This window comes from Callionymus lyra, chromosome 7, assembly GCF_982586985.1.
Source record: "Callionymus lyra chromosome 7, fCalLyr1.hap1.1, whole genome shotgun sequence".
Lineage (NCBI taxonomy): Eukaryota > Metazoa > Chordata > Actinopteri > Syngnathiformes > Callionymidae > Callionymus > Callionymus lyra.
The window spans coordinates 25,002,613-25,017,752 of record NC_141824.1 but is presented as its reverse complement, the minus strand read 5'-3'; the positions used below and the strand labels follow the sequence as shown (position 1 = coordinate 25,017,752).

The 15,140-nt window shown below is 40.1% G+C and overlaps 2 protein-coding genes across 2 annotated transcripts in view; both read left to right on the top strand.

The window, feature by feature from the left end:
- Window positions 1–12,090, top strand: part of arhgap35a (Rho GTPase activating protein 35a) — a 60,621-nt gene extending 48,531 nt beyond the window's left edge. The window contains exons 4-7 of the mRNA XM_087795542.1: window positions 2,385–2,462; window positions 5,528–5,659; window positions 8,261–8,366; window positions 9,647–12,090. Coding sequence (XP_087651668.1) covers window positions 2,385–2,462; window positions 5,528–5,659; window positions 8,261–8,366; window positions 9,647–10,139 — 809 coding nt within the window. The 3' untranslated portion in view covers window positions 10,140–12,090. The remainder of the gene's footprint in view (window positions 1–2,384; window positions 2,463–5,527; window positions 5,660–8,260; window positions 8,367–9,646) is intronic.
- The window catches only part of calm3a (calmodulin 3a (phosphorylase kinase, delta)), a 224,469-nt gene that overhangs the window by 193,181 nt on the left and 16,148 nt on the right, over window positions 1–15,140 (top strand). The gene's annotated exons all lie outside the window — the stretch shown is intronic.

Sequence of the window (15,140 nt, the reverse complement as noted above, 5' to 3'; positions counted from 1 at the left end):
GAAAAGTTAAATTCAACAAACAACACATTTTGATTCATTCAGTGAAGCGTTTGATTGTTTTTTGAATGACTGAGTTCATACATTTTTATAACGGGAAGTTGAATGTATTTCCCAATTGAATTAAATCATGTCTATATTGAAATGTTTTATTTACTTTTTGTATAATTGAGTTAATAAAACCCATCATTAAATTATAATTGAAATACTAAAAACTGCATTTAATTCATTTTAAATTCAATTCATTAAACAACTAAGTCATACCTATTAACGAAGTGAATTTTTCTACATTTACAGAAGCTAAGCCGGATCTCTGTGACTTTGAATATGAAATAATTTGTTTACATCAAATTAAAAAACAAGAATTTTGACAAAACACAAGTCATCATGACCTTTTATGATTTAGATTTACCACGTGTTGAGAAATGATGCAAAAATGTATGTCATAAAAATGTCCTCCGTTTAACACAAGAAATTATAAGTTCAATGTGTATTTTGAGCTTTACAAATAATAGATTTAGAATTTAATTGTACTATATAAATATCTTAATATAATACTCTCTGTGATGACCCTTAAAGAAACGGTGTCATTGTAATTGCAAGAAAATGTCAACACTATGGGACTTCTTGCTTCAAAGGTCAGATTCTTCCTTCTTTCATCATGATATGTTCAATCGTCTGTCTTTTAAACACTTGGTTCAGACGCAAACATTTTCTTGACTTGTCTGAGCAGCTCTTGATGCTCCAAATATTGGCTGTGAAAATGTATTTTACGTTATTTTCATGCACACTGAGCGAGAAAGAAAAAATAAAAAAGCAAGCGTATAAAATCAATCCTGGGTGACTGCTGTTATCTCCCTGGCAGCCCGGGCGCGCTCATGGTGCCGCTGTGATGAATGCATCTTAGCAAGTCAAGCCTCCGCAGTGACGTGAAGGGCAGCACCCGACGGCGGCTGCGAGGAAAATAATCCCTCGGGCGACTGACCCGGGAGAGAAATCTGTGTCGATGTAGGATCAGCTGGAGCGACGCCAGTGTGGCGGCGACACATCTGTGGAGTTGTTGTGCTGGAAGGTTCACAGGGATTTCTTTGGATACCTTCAGGTGTCCCTGCTGATCCCGTTGTTATAACATCATCAATATGTGTAATAGTGTGTTCTGTAAATAGAAAGGTAAACATGTTTGAAAGGGAGAAATACTGTGGAATGCACCGAGGGTGTCCCAAGATTACCTCTGTTGTCTTGTTTCAAGCGACTGTCTCATCCCTCTCTGCTATCTTTCTTATCTTAATCCCTGTATTTTCCTCCTTCTTTCATCGGTCTGGACGGTCCACTCCCCGACTATCTGACTCGTCCTTGGGTGCGATTTTGCTCCCACCCCCACATCTGTCCTCCCGTCTCTCATTTTCCGAGTGTCTGGTTTGAAAAGCTTTTGTGGATAATTGATTGGTAAACGGAGGAGATCGATGCACTTGCATTTCCTCCCCGCCTGTCTCTGTTTCACTCTTTAAAATCCACATCAACAAGACATTGACAATTTCTGCTTCTTTGCTGCCAAAGTTTCTTTTGTGTCCTCTTGTCGCTCCGATTGAAGTTGGAGTTTTGTGCTGCAGAGCAGCTCAGAAAATAAACGATTTCATGAAAAAAGAAAAAGTCATGCAAACCTGTGTTTGTTTGTTAAACATGTAACAATGTGCAGATAAAAATGAAGCTACAAAACATTGTGTGTTATTTCAGATGACAATAAAAATGGGCTGACGAACACATTTTATTGTTTGTTTTTCATAGTTTCTGTAAAATAATTAAAGACTTTTTTTAAAAGCTGAAAAAAACATCTCATAAAAGATCTCAGGGAGTTGATAATGAAGTGGACCATTTGACTTTTTTACTTTAAACTTGAATAACAAAGAAAATGGTATACACACAATCACACAGAAAACAAATCTGTATATTAATTTGAAGCAGAAATGTATTTAAAGTCAAAGTTTCCAATATAATTTTTTGATAATGTACTTCAGTAAAATTAAATACAAGTTTATGAAAAGATTACAATTATATGTATATACTTTTCGAATGTTATTAATAATAATTTCATATGTCGATCGATTGAAGGATAATTTCGCTTTTTTATTTATTTAAACAAGTGATTTAGAAAAATCTAACAATTCTAAAATAATATTCTGTCTCTGACGTGAAACATGATGACGATTGTTTCTCAATTAACTATTAACTACTTACTTGCATCAATTTCAAATTTAAAACGCTGATGTCGACACAAACGAGGACCCCCCTTGTTGTATATGTTGTTGTATGTTATGACGACTGTCCAATACTGCAGTATTTCCAAGAAAAGACCTTTAACACTACATGAATCTTTCTGTCTCGTCCAGGTCTGAGCACCGAGGGCATCTACAGGGTCAGCGGCAACAAAGCCGAGATGGAGAGCATGCAGCGGCAGTTTGATCAAGGTATGTTTGTCGGGGGGAGGCTCAGGGGCGGACCCAGGTCTCACTTGAGCTTCCATTATAGTTTTAATGCATTTACATGAACACTGTCATGGACAGAAGCCTCGCAACTTTCGTGAAGTCTTATAAGAAATATAATAAGAAATTACTTATTTTCTGTATTTGGAATTTTTAAGATAGGCTCTAAAAACGCATATTCTGATTATGATTTTGGGATTTGAATTGATTAATAAAATATAAGGTAACTGCATCTCAAATTAAAAGACAGACTTTTTAACTGATTTTTATTAAAAATCAAAGCAACATTTTCAAAGTAAAAAGAAAAGATTTATGTTTTTGTATAAAATAAAGTGAAACCAAAGCTGAAATGAATCTGAGTCTGGTTACTGAGGATTACATCAGAGCTGGTGTCATCAACATTGCCGGTGGATAAATGTATTTAAAAACCACACATTAAAAAGTAATGTCTATTAATTTTTTTTAACAAATTAACCCTTGTGTTATCTCAGTCATTTAACAATACGGATTTCAACTTGCAAATTGACATTGCATATCAACTCTAACAGCCCTCCTAGTAACGGTGACCTGAACGTTCAAGCTCCAATTATGCTTTGCCGCCCAGTCCACCAATAACGGTCCAAGTAGAATTTCAAATCATCAATTAACGTCGTCATCAACCGTGAGTGGCCCTGAGGTATCACAGCTTCATGATAAAAGTGTGTACAGCTCGGGCACGTGTCGTGTCGCGGAAAAGGTCAGCAGGGATGCGAACCTACATGCCTGCTGTTATCAGTGACAAGCTCGCGCCCCCTTAATTAACCAGAGAGCCTCAACTCCACCGCTGGAATTGACTTCCTTTTAGACTGCATAGCTGTCGCCACAATATTCCACCTGCCATTGTGTGTTTGTGCACCAGTGTGTGTGTGTGTGTGTGTCAGGTGTGGGCAGTTAATTACCTCCAGATTGGTTTGGTTAATGAAGCATGCTGCTGGCGAGATGGATGGCAGCAGAGGACGACCTATTAGATTGTGTGTGTGTGTCTGTGTGTGTGCGTCCATGCTCAGTCAAGGTAATATCCGACCCAAGTAATCAGAGTTGAAGCTCACAGCTGAATCACTCTGAGCCGGGGGGTCCGGGGTGGAGGGGGGTGCACGGGACACAGCGGCCACAGATGAATGTGCCGCACAGGTGTCTTCCACCCTCACCACCACGATGGCGCCGGAGTCGCTCCCCGAAGACTCGCCCCGTTCATTACAGACCATTCAAGAACATCTCCATCCAGGAATGCTTCTTCTTAAGAACTCTCCTGGCACGTCTGTGGCTCTGCTTCCTTCAACGCCCGGTTTTGAACAATTATCAGAAAAGTGCTTTTTTTTTTTAATGAAGTGTTTCACTCACTCAATTTTTTTTTTTTTCACCGCACAGAAAAAAAAAAGTCGCACAATCGCCCCGTTCGCTCCACTCTGCTCTAAATATAATTGCTACTCCAAATCCTCCAAACAGCAGATGCCATTGATTGTTTCTTTCCAAGCTGCCAAGTCAATTACAGTTGTGCGAGTGTGTGAGCGGAGCTGTCAGTGATGTGTAAACAAACGCACAACCATTTTTAACTGTCATCGTAGGAACTGATGCAGCTTTTGTTTTTTCCGGCTAATGCTAAATAGTTTTCATTACCGCTGCCGGCTTATGAATATGATTATATTCTGTCAGGGAATCACATTCTTTTCATTAAAATTGTAAAGGCAAACTTCTTTTCCAATGTCACATCCTGTTTTTGAATTAGGTTTTCATGTGTAGAATAACTTATTTCCAGTCCTGGCCATTTAATAATCACTTATTTTGACCATGATGAATGCAGCTTGAGCAGTCTTGTTTTTACTCTTGCCTGCTGTGACAAGTAAGTTTTGAGAGAGACTCTCAGAGACTCAAAACTGTGTCAAACTTATTTTCCTACTTAGGGAAAAAACTCTCACTACCTCTCTATGAACTCATCACAGTGGCTTTCTGTGTACAACATGCTACTGTGCGTATCCCGAGACAGGGACACTGATACAATATTTATCGATATATATTGCGATAGTGTAGGAACAAGGATATGTTTGTAGTATTTTCGAGTACTTTACTCTGTTGTTGTAGTATTTAAAGACCACATGACTCTTCACAAAGTCGTAACTGCTTTCATTTGTTTTGAAACCAAAATATGTCCAAACATCAACTTTAAAAGTGGCTGGAGTCGACTGTATCCTCTCGTCCTCAGTCATCGCTGGGATCTCTCAGGGTTTCGCTGTTTCTTTAGCTGTGGAGAACGTAATGACTGCTGCCATCTAGCGGCCAGATGTTAAATTGCAACACAAAAATGCTGCAATTATTTATAATAAACTTCATGATTTGACAGGAAATAAAAGCATATGTATTTATTTTTCTTAATCGATACATTGCTGTTAAATATCGATACAGTATCCTGATACTTTATCAGTATTTTGGAACACACGTCAAAATCCAGCCCACACAATCATTTTCAGTGGTCGGTTAGATTAATGTTCATGTTGATATCGTGACCTACAAAGATGCAAATGTTTAAGATAAGATAAGAAACATGCATAGCTTGTCATGTCAATAATTATACAGCGATAATAAACAGTAAAGATTATCTTAAAGGAATTAGCTTGGTGAGTGTTTGATAAAGGAGGACAATACAGAGATAATAAAATGATATATTGAACCTCCAAGAAAAAAGCAATATATCAATCAGATTCAAACTTACTGTTAGGAACGGCTATCACAGATGGTCAAACATTATGACCATTCTATGAGGGTCCTGGATCTGTGCTACTGGGTTGAGTGTACTAGCCAGGAAAAACCTTTATTCACAGTAATTTTAAATGTTGCGTATTCTGTCTTTAATTTTATCTTTTATTTTTTTTAATCTTTTTTGAAGTTTTTGTCTTTGAGAAAACTAGAGAACTTCAAGTTTATTCATCAGCAAATGCTATGTTCGTCTGGATAAGATGACATGCAAAGTGCAACATGTGGTTCATGTGACAAGAGCTTCTCTTTGTTTACACCAGATCACAACCTGGACCTGGTGGAGAAGGACTTCACCCTCAATTCAGTGGCAGGAGCCATGAAGGCCTTCTTCTCCGAGCTGCCGGACCCTCTGGTGCCCTACAGCATGCAGGGCGAGCTGGTCGACGCCTTCAGTGAGTTTTTTTTTTTCTTTCCTCCTTTTTCATCGAATATTATTCCCTTTATTGTCAAAATCCACCGAGTTGAACCCTGAAGTCTAAATCCTCTCATGGAGAGAATTGGATTTGCCTCCCGGAGATGATTTGGCGAGCCGTGGAGAAGAGGATGAAGTCGAACGGCTTCTAAATTGTGCTCGTGAGATCAGGCGTCACCGAGGATGCATATTTGTGGACGTAAAGGTCATAATGTTCGGCGGCGAAGACAAACAGTCGTGCGTCGGATAAACACGGCTGGAGCCTCTCGTCTCCTGTAATCTGCTGGAATTGAGATTTAAGGCGTATCTCAGGCTTGCGCCGGAGAGATTTAGCCGTGGACCGCAAATGCTGCCGTCACTCCTCTGTGAGCGTCTCACTCCAGCGTCTCCTGCGAGACCTTCAGCCGTGACGGACCTGATAACAACAGACGCTGCCCAATAGAAGCCCGGCGTCGGCAAGAAAACACACACTCCGGTGTGGTGAAGCCTTCTCGCCGAAGAAAGAGAGATTCAGGACGGGAAGTTTGGTCGTCGTCCGGTGATGGATGTGCAGCCGTGGTAACCGGAGCTTGTAACAACGATTCCGCCTCAAATCTGTTTTTGATCCACACTGACCTCATTGTGGGAATAAAAACTCTGATTCCCTGATTGTAAATCATGTTTGCGACGTGGAGGAGAACATCTGCTGTTCTCAGTGCCTGCACACACACACACACACACACACACACGGTGTTAGTTAATGACGTCAGATTCTGAGTCATTCCCTGCTGCCATCAGGCTAAACACACCCTGTGTGCTTGTGTGTATACTTGTGTATTCACACTGAGTGTTTTCTTAACTCTCATGTACAGCATAAGTTCTGCAGGTTATCTATACAAGATACATTTAGATTTATACATTTCTTAGTTAAATAAATATGTGTTCAACATTATTTTTGCAGGCATTTATAGGCCGGGTTCCATCCATGTGGATTTGGCAACAGCGGCACAACAGTGTTTGTCTGGTACATATTTCATAAATGAAACACTCAGACAAATACATGAACTATGTCGTCTGTCTTATCAGGAAGTTTTTAGCGACAAAGATGGTTAACTGGACATTCAGGTTTTACATGATCAAATTATTCAACTGGTGGGTCTCAGACGTTAGAATGACTTGCTTCTGTAACAGCCTGTTACTCTGATTTTACGATAATTCCTGGCATGACTCTCTTTTCTGTTGTTTTAAAACTTTTGGAAAGTAACTTTCTGTATTTTTCGGATTATAAAACGCACTTAAAATCCTTTTCTAATTTTCTAAAAAAACAAAGCGTTTCATAACCCAGTGCGTCCTGCCTGTATTCTGGTTTTACCTAATGGCATCAAAACTATTTAATAATAGTTAAATTAATTGAACTAAAATCTGTTTAGTACGACTTTGATGAGCAACAAAGCCACAGAATCACTCACGATGAGGCGTTGCCTCGTAGTCGGGAGGATCGCAGGATTATGAAGCTGCACCTTTTAATCCTTCGCGCATTATGGCCACTATATAATTATTAACACACAGTTGTACTGGATTATTAAAACAATCACAGTAATTATAGTGTAATAACTATTCCTCAGTTGACGTATGAGACCAGGTGGACTAAGATGGATTGTGTAACCGATGTGACCAACAACATAGACGCACATTTCACAACCATTGATGAGAGAACTTCAAGCTGATGTGCTGCAGACTTGACTCACCTGGCAAGTCACTCAGACAAAAGTTTGCCTCAAAGTGATACTGATAGAACGCAGACAATGTCAGCCTGAATCGTACAGTTTTAGAAGTCTCGCTTTTTCGACAGCTGGAGTCACATGATCAGGCCTTGTCTAAACACTCGGTCAAGTTGGAAAACCTCACCCTGTTGAAACTAATCTAAAAGATGATTTAGTCGACCAGAAGTTGAAGAGAAAACGATCGTGTCTTCTATTAAAAATACTGTTTCAATCCAAAACAAAGAATTGAAAGAAAAACTTTTCAATTTAAAAAAAAATAGGCTTCAATCCAATAAACAAATCAATAAAAAAGACTTACCCATTATATTGCCCAAAAATAAAGAAGATTACTTCAATCAAGTAAAACTGAAGTATGGTAAAGTATGGACCCGGAGGCCTGAAAACAAATGGGTTTGTGGTGTCCCTTGTGTTGCTTGAGAACGACCTCCCTGGCTTCTATCAATAGATATGCAGCGGTCAAGGTCGTTCAACTTGTCCAAAGACAACACAAGAGTTAATAACTAACTTTATCTCCCTTGACTTCTTGTACCTATGCTTGTTAAATATACTGCTTTATACATCTTTATAGGTCGCTGCACACAAACAAAAGGTTTTTTGCTTTAATGTATTTTCGGACTGTGTAGCGACTTCTTCGCCCAATAAAATCCCTCCAGCTCTGCACTCTCTCCTCCCTCATGTCCATTGTACTTTCCCTCGCCGTCCATCCTTATCTCCTCCGCTCTCCAGTCTCTTCCATCCTCGCCTCAGATTCTCCTAATCTTCTCTTTCAGCCACTTTCCTCTGCCTCTAATCTCTCTTCTCTCTCTGCCACCGTTCAGAGATCAACGATAGGGAGCAGCGCTTCCAGACGATGAAGGACATTCTCCGCTATTTCCCCAAGGAGAATTATGAGGTCTTCAAATATGTTATCAGCCACTTGAACAAGTAAGTGAGTGACGGGGTCAGAGGCGACCTCTGACACGCGTTCAGATCACAGTCACAGTAGTGACACCATAAAGACTTTTTTTATTATTATTATTCTGCTCTCCAGCTCTCTTGAATTACAACCTTTTTATGCTTTTCACTTTCAATGTTAACCTCTGTCTGACTGAATACTTGAAAAAGAATGGTATTAAAATAAATTCATAAACATATTTTCACTCTTTACTTTCTCAGCCGTCACAATCATCAGAGACATTTACATTGTGTATTTATTCATTTAAAAAATCTGGTGTTTATTTACATGGTTCAGGTAGAAATAAAATAACATCACTTGCAAAAATAGTAGCATTAAAAAATACATTTTAACTTAAAGCTGAGTCATCAGAAGCACTGGGCTGGTTAGTCCCATATAGAGTTTTCACTTGTTTCCTGGTTTATTTTTTTCTAATAGATGTGACCAAAACAAGTGTCTTGTTGTGTATGGAGTCACAAACTAATCACTTAAGAGAAAATCAGGTCTTCTTTTTTTTAATAAAACAACTTTTGACAGTATTTATCAAAACAATAGATATAAATGTTCTTGTTGTTTGTTAAATACTTGCACTTAAGACTCTGGTTTGCACTGTTACACCTCTACTTTGGTATGTCCTTTTTAGTTGTGTTTAAATGTATTTTATATTTGATAACACCACTTATAGTCGCAACAATTACGTTGTGTGACCATGTACATTGACTATAAAAACTATCCATCACAATAAATTATCCTTTCGTCCAGTAACAAATTCTCCAAGATCACGAGGAGTTAAAAAAGTTCTCGAAGTTAAAAAAAGGTCTTGAGAAGTAAATAAATGTTTAAAAACTGTTCTCAAAGTTGAAGAGGACAATGTAACTTCTCTGCTTTTAGCAAAATCTCTTCTCAAGATCTTTTCATTTTGGCTGCTGAGAGCCTCCATAACCTTCATCAGAATTCAACTTGACGACGGAAGATAACTTGTAAGACTTCTTCCTCAAGAGCGATTCCTGAGTAGGAAATATTTCTCTCCAAAACTACTATTTTTCCTTGTAAATATTTTAACTTCCTGAGATCTTTTTTTCATTCCATGTCCCCTAGGGACTGTAGTTTTTGATTGAAAGAAGTTCTTGTGTAAAATGAACCTGTGACGACTGCAATCCTCGACTTCCTGCTCATACAAACAAACAAACAATTAGCACATGATTCAGTTTATTGTTGCCACGTTCAGCTGTTCAGTTTTTCCTGCCAACTGACGCGTTTGTCTCTCCAGGGTGAGTCAGAACAGCAAGCTGAACCTGATGACCAGCGAGAATCTGTCCATCTGCTTCTGGCCCACGCTGATGCGACCGGACTTCCTCACCATGGACGCCCTGACGGCCACCCGGACCTACCAGACAATCATCGAGAGCTTCATCCACCAGTGCGCCTACTTCTTCTACAATCAGCCTCTGGCCGACGGGCTGCCCGGCTCGCCGTCGTCCACGCTGTCCTCCTCCTCCGGGGGGACGTCGGCGTACTCCTGCATGTCCGGGGGCTACGCCTCCTCCTCGCCGGCGCCGTCCCCGACCCCCTACGTGCTCCCCGCCACCCCGCCCGTCATCCCGCACTACGGCCCTCCCATCCACCACCATCACCTCCACCACCACCACCACCACCAGTCCCCTCCTCACTCCCCCCCCACGACCCCGCAGTCACCACTCCCCGCCCTGCTTCCACCTTCCCTACACCCCCACCTCCCCCCCGCGGAACAACACACACTGTGAACCAGGGATCAAGGGAACCGCAGGGAGGAAGAATAATCAGAGATTTAGGGATTTAGGAAAAACTAGGTTTTGAAACTGAAAGAATGAGTCGAGGAAGTTGAGAGCACTGACATATATGCAGTATGTACAGGGAGACCGAGGCGAGTAGGCCCCCTAGCGGTGGTATTGAGAAGAGCGTTTGAAAAAAATTACAAAAAAAGCAAAAAAAATCTGTAGCGTTGGTGGAGAACCAAGAGACGACATCGACAACAGGAAGTTCTCTTAGGCACAGAGGAGGAAGCGAACTCTAGATCTGCTGGACTGCACTCGGCGCAAACGATTGTGGGTGTTGTCTCCTCGTGAACACTTGAAACTAGTTTTTTGTTCCCCCTGCAGTTTTTCTCCTTCCAGTCTTCTGCCTCAACCGGTGTCTGGCCGTCTGTCTGCCCCGAGCGAGTCATGCTGCAGTTTTCCTACTCTCTGGACCTCGATTTAAAAGCACTTTCCCCAGCACTTTTGAAAGGCATTTAAAAAAAAGACATGAAGCTGCCACTCTCGGCCTTCATTAATGGGATCACACCACTGACATCTAGCGGGGGGAACAGGGTACTGCAGCGACATATGCTTGCAGCTTGTTTTCCGCGCAGGTGTACCACGTGGTGTCACACATCATTTTTTAGAATCTCCCAAGCGCACAGTTGGGAGAACCAAACAGCCCTCAGCTCCTTCTCCTAGAAAAACACCTCCACTTAACTCAGCCGCCAGTGCCCCCCAGTGCCCCCCCGCTGTCACTCCTGCTCCATCATTCCAAGTGAGCCCCGTTTTGGCCTTGGAAGAATCGAGCAGCAGAACAGACAGTCCATTCATCCATCTGCATGAGTGGAGAGGAGCATCGCAAATTCCTGGGCCTTGCCTACCGTTACCGTGGAAACCGGGCGAGATGGGCCTCGAGGATAATTTCTAAAGTGGCTTTTTTTTTTTTTTAAAGTCGTGTGAAGCTCACCGCGATCACACGGACTCGGTCAGCTCTGGAGAAAAGTCCAATGACAAGGCTTCCTTCGATACTACCTATTCACTGTGTGTGTGTGAGTGTGTGTGTGTGTGTGTGAGGCGGGTGGACTTGTTTTCATGCTAACCTGCTAGCGGGCTGTGGTTGGCGGGCGGCCAGACACCAGCATGATCCAAACAAACGTGAAGGAAAGGAATGTGGTTCTCCTTGCGGTCATTGCCCGCTGTTAGCTCGTCCAGATCACACACTGATCCTCAGAGAAAGTGTGAGAGAGACGGAGGGGGGAGAACGGAAGGCAGGGAAGGGGTGAATGGCATCATTATTTGGGAGAGGAAGGAGTGTCGACCACTGGTACTTGTGTGTGTGTATCAATGTGTTAATAGTGAACCGACTGTGAGGCAGCCAAAGACTGGAAAAAAAAAAAGGGGGTCGAGGGAGAAACGGGAAGTGTCGAAGAACAATGAAAATGTGACTTCAGTTCAGCTTTTTTTTTATTTCCATGGTGACAGATGTCTGTTAATTTAAAACAAGCAAACTATATTCAACTATATTGTCGGGGGAGGAGGCTAACACTCTAGCAAGTGGAGATAAAAAAAAAGATTTTTTTATGTTTTATTTTATTAATTAAAAAAAATGTAAAATGTGTTTTTTGTTTTTTTTTAAGTATTTTCTTTGTGTTGAGCAGCAGCCCGCTATAATGCATGATGTCTTCCTCCCTGAGGAAGAGGGCTCCACCACTCTCGATATTTAAGAGATGTTTCAAGAGTGAAAACAAAAGGTTGGGCGAGGGGGGTGATAAAATGAAGTACTGTATAAATCATAAGGTAACCCAAATTAAAAAAAAAAAAAAAAAAAGAAGAAAAAGAAAAACAACTGCTGAGTAATTTGTTGATGGGAACGGTATGAACAGCAAGGCCTTATGTGATCTGTATTATAGTTAATAAATGAAATCTTGTTTAAAAAGTCTTGTTTTTTGTCTGTTATTGAACTTGGAAAAAAATGTGTTAAGCGTGTCAAGTATTTTTTTTTTTAATTATTCTATTAAAGGCATAAGATTGGTTGGTGATTTTAACACAAAGATTTAATAACTTCATTCTTCAAGTATTTATTTTTATGGGGAAGAAAATAACTTTTTAATTCTTCTTTCCAGTTACAACTTTAATGTAAAATGTATTTTATAAAACCTAATTTGTTAAAGAAAAGATGGCAGATTTGGTGGCTCTAATCCCAATCTGGCCCAGTTGCTTTATTTTTAAGAAATACAAAGTAGGGCCAACAGTTCTAAAACCACTACATTTAACAATGATATCAAGTCTTTCATTAGTAATATATAATTAATAATTATCATCATAGTAATTACATAATTCAATTTAAGGACTTGTTTAATATGTTGGTTCGAGATTACTTTTTATTCTTAAATTCTGCCATCTTGATATAAGATCTTTAAACCTAAATTAATAAAATATACTCTTTTTTTTCACAGTAAAGGAGATTCCAATGTAATTGTGTTGAAGTAATTGTATCTAAAACTAGTATTTAGAACTCTTATCAAGCCTTCATGAAATCTTGTTCTGAGATTCATTTTCAAGTACAATTACCTTGAATCCCAGACCGATCATTTAACAGTGTTGCTGTCACTCGTTTTGAGTAAAAACCATCTGAATACAAGTTTTCTGTGCTGGATTTTGAAGAGTTTGGTCGTCCAGGACAGGCTCAGACAAGCTTCAAACTCCTGCTCCAGGTGTTTTCTTAATGGATGCCTCAATGTTCAGAGGCTTGAGGTCAGACACAAGACGTACCACAGAGATTTGGGGTCTTTTTGAGATTGCTCGTGACATTTGATCTAGAGGTAGATTCAGGCTGTACTTGGTTAAGGTATGTACTGTAAGAGGGAGCAACCCTGAAGCTTCTTCAGCTTCTATTTCAACCTATTACTACTAGTATTGCTGAAAGTATTCGCCCCTAAATAAAAGTGTCTGTTCATGGTGCCCGAAACAAAAGGTGAGCAAGATTAAGTAAACCATCTGAGTTTCCATCACTTGGCAAACATAACACTTGCAGACAAGTGTACTCCAGGCAAGTGTTTTTTCTCTCATCCCTTGTTCAGAAAGAGAATCCGAGTGGAAGTGCCTCTTGACCAAGAGTCGGATGGCGGCATGATTTTTGGAAAGACAGATCCGGTGTTTTCACTGGAACGTACCTAATTCTCCCGTCATCCTACCATACTTCTGCCCCATCATCTCTGTTCAGTGACCACAGAGTACTGGACACAATACCCAGGTGTGACCGTCACAACATCGTAAAGGTAGCCTTCAGTAGAAGAACTCACATCTCTCCAGTCCTTAAAACTCTTCACTGGCTTCCAGTTTCTTTCAGGATCAACTTTAAAATTCTGGTTCTTACTTTCAGAGCTATTCATGGTCAGGCTCCTCCTTACATCACTGATCTGATCCAGCCTTACACCCCAGCTCGGGCTCTGAGGTCTGTGGATCAAAATCTACTTATGGTTCCACGCACACGGCTCAGGACCAGAGGAGAGAAATCTTTTCAGGCTGTTGCTCCTAAGCTTTGGAACGATCTTCCTCTCTCTTTGCGCTTGATGGAGTCTACTGACTCCTTTAAGAAACATCTTAAGACGTTTCTATTTGTTCAGGCTTTTCCTTGAATTTCTCTCCTGTGTTGTTCTCAGTATTATCTTGATCTTTAAAGTATGTACTTTTTTGAGTATTGTTTTGATTGTTTAAGCGCTTTGTGACCCTGGTCTCGAAAAGCGCTATATAAATAAATATTACTTACTTACTTACTTACTTACTTACTTACTTACTTACTTACTTAGGGCAGCCGTTAGAACATCAGTGGTTTCTTGTATTAAGCTCATGGAAATAAAGCTCCATGGGAGGCTGAAAAATGTGACCAATATGCGATAGACAATAATAGAAGGCAGACTTCTTGTACCATCACCAAGTATTCTTAGAAAATGCTGTACAGATAATTGGGTTGGAAATGGACAGAACCCTGGGTAAGACAGTCTGACAAATGGCTCCAACAGTAGGAAGGTCACTATGAAGCTATTGGGTTTTTTAAGGGATGGATGCCAAAACTTTAACGATTGTTCCTGTAGAAGGCAATTGATATAAACGATAAAATCTACTTATTATCGGTTTGTATAAATGCAGTTATCAGAGCCAAACCCAACATGTCCAGACTGGTTGTTTTTCTCAGTGTCGACTTGGTTAAAACCCCAAAATTGACACATGGCAGAAGTCTTTGCCCACACACTGTACTTATCACAACTTTGAATTGTCTGAAATTTAATGAACATATTTGGATCTTCTGTGGCCAATGAGTTGTTCTTCAGTAACTTCCACAATATTAAAGGGGCCCTCAACGACCAGGCAACTTAACTACTGTATTGCTAACTGTATTGCTTGGCTCGACAGAAGACTTCAAAGTGAAAAAGAAAAATGAACCACATCAAATATTATTCCATTTTTTTTTTTTTTCAAACAAGCAATCAATTCTGGAAAGTTGTTGTGGAGTGAAACATTATGGACTCTGACCCTTCAGGTGGTCACATCGTCACCACCAGTGCCACCAATTCAAGTCTGGAATTACAGCGGAAATTCAAAGTAATTGGAATATAAGGCAAAAAGTATATTCATGTCAGCAATTGAACTTCAGATGTGATACAAACTCATGAGATGCCCAGTGAGATATGTCAAGCCTTCACTGGTTATTTAATGGCTTAGAAAACCCCCAAAATCCAAAATAATTAGAATATCATGAAAAGGTTTAATACCATATGTTAAAGTGTCACTAATCATCAGCTAATGAATCCAAAACACATGATAAATGTTCCTAAATTCACAGAAACCTATTTGTCAGAACTCTAAATGTGATTGATCTGTCCTTTCAAAAAACATTTGGCTTCCAAAAGTTCTGTTTTGTTCAGTTCCAGCCTTGCAATGTTTCACAGCAAACTTTGTTTGGAAGCCACAGGAAAGGGTCAGCAG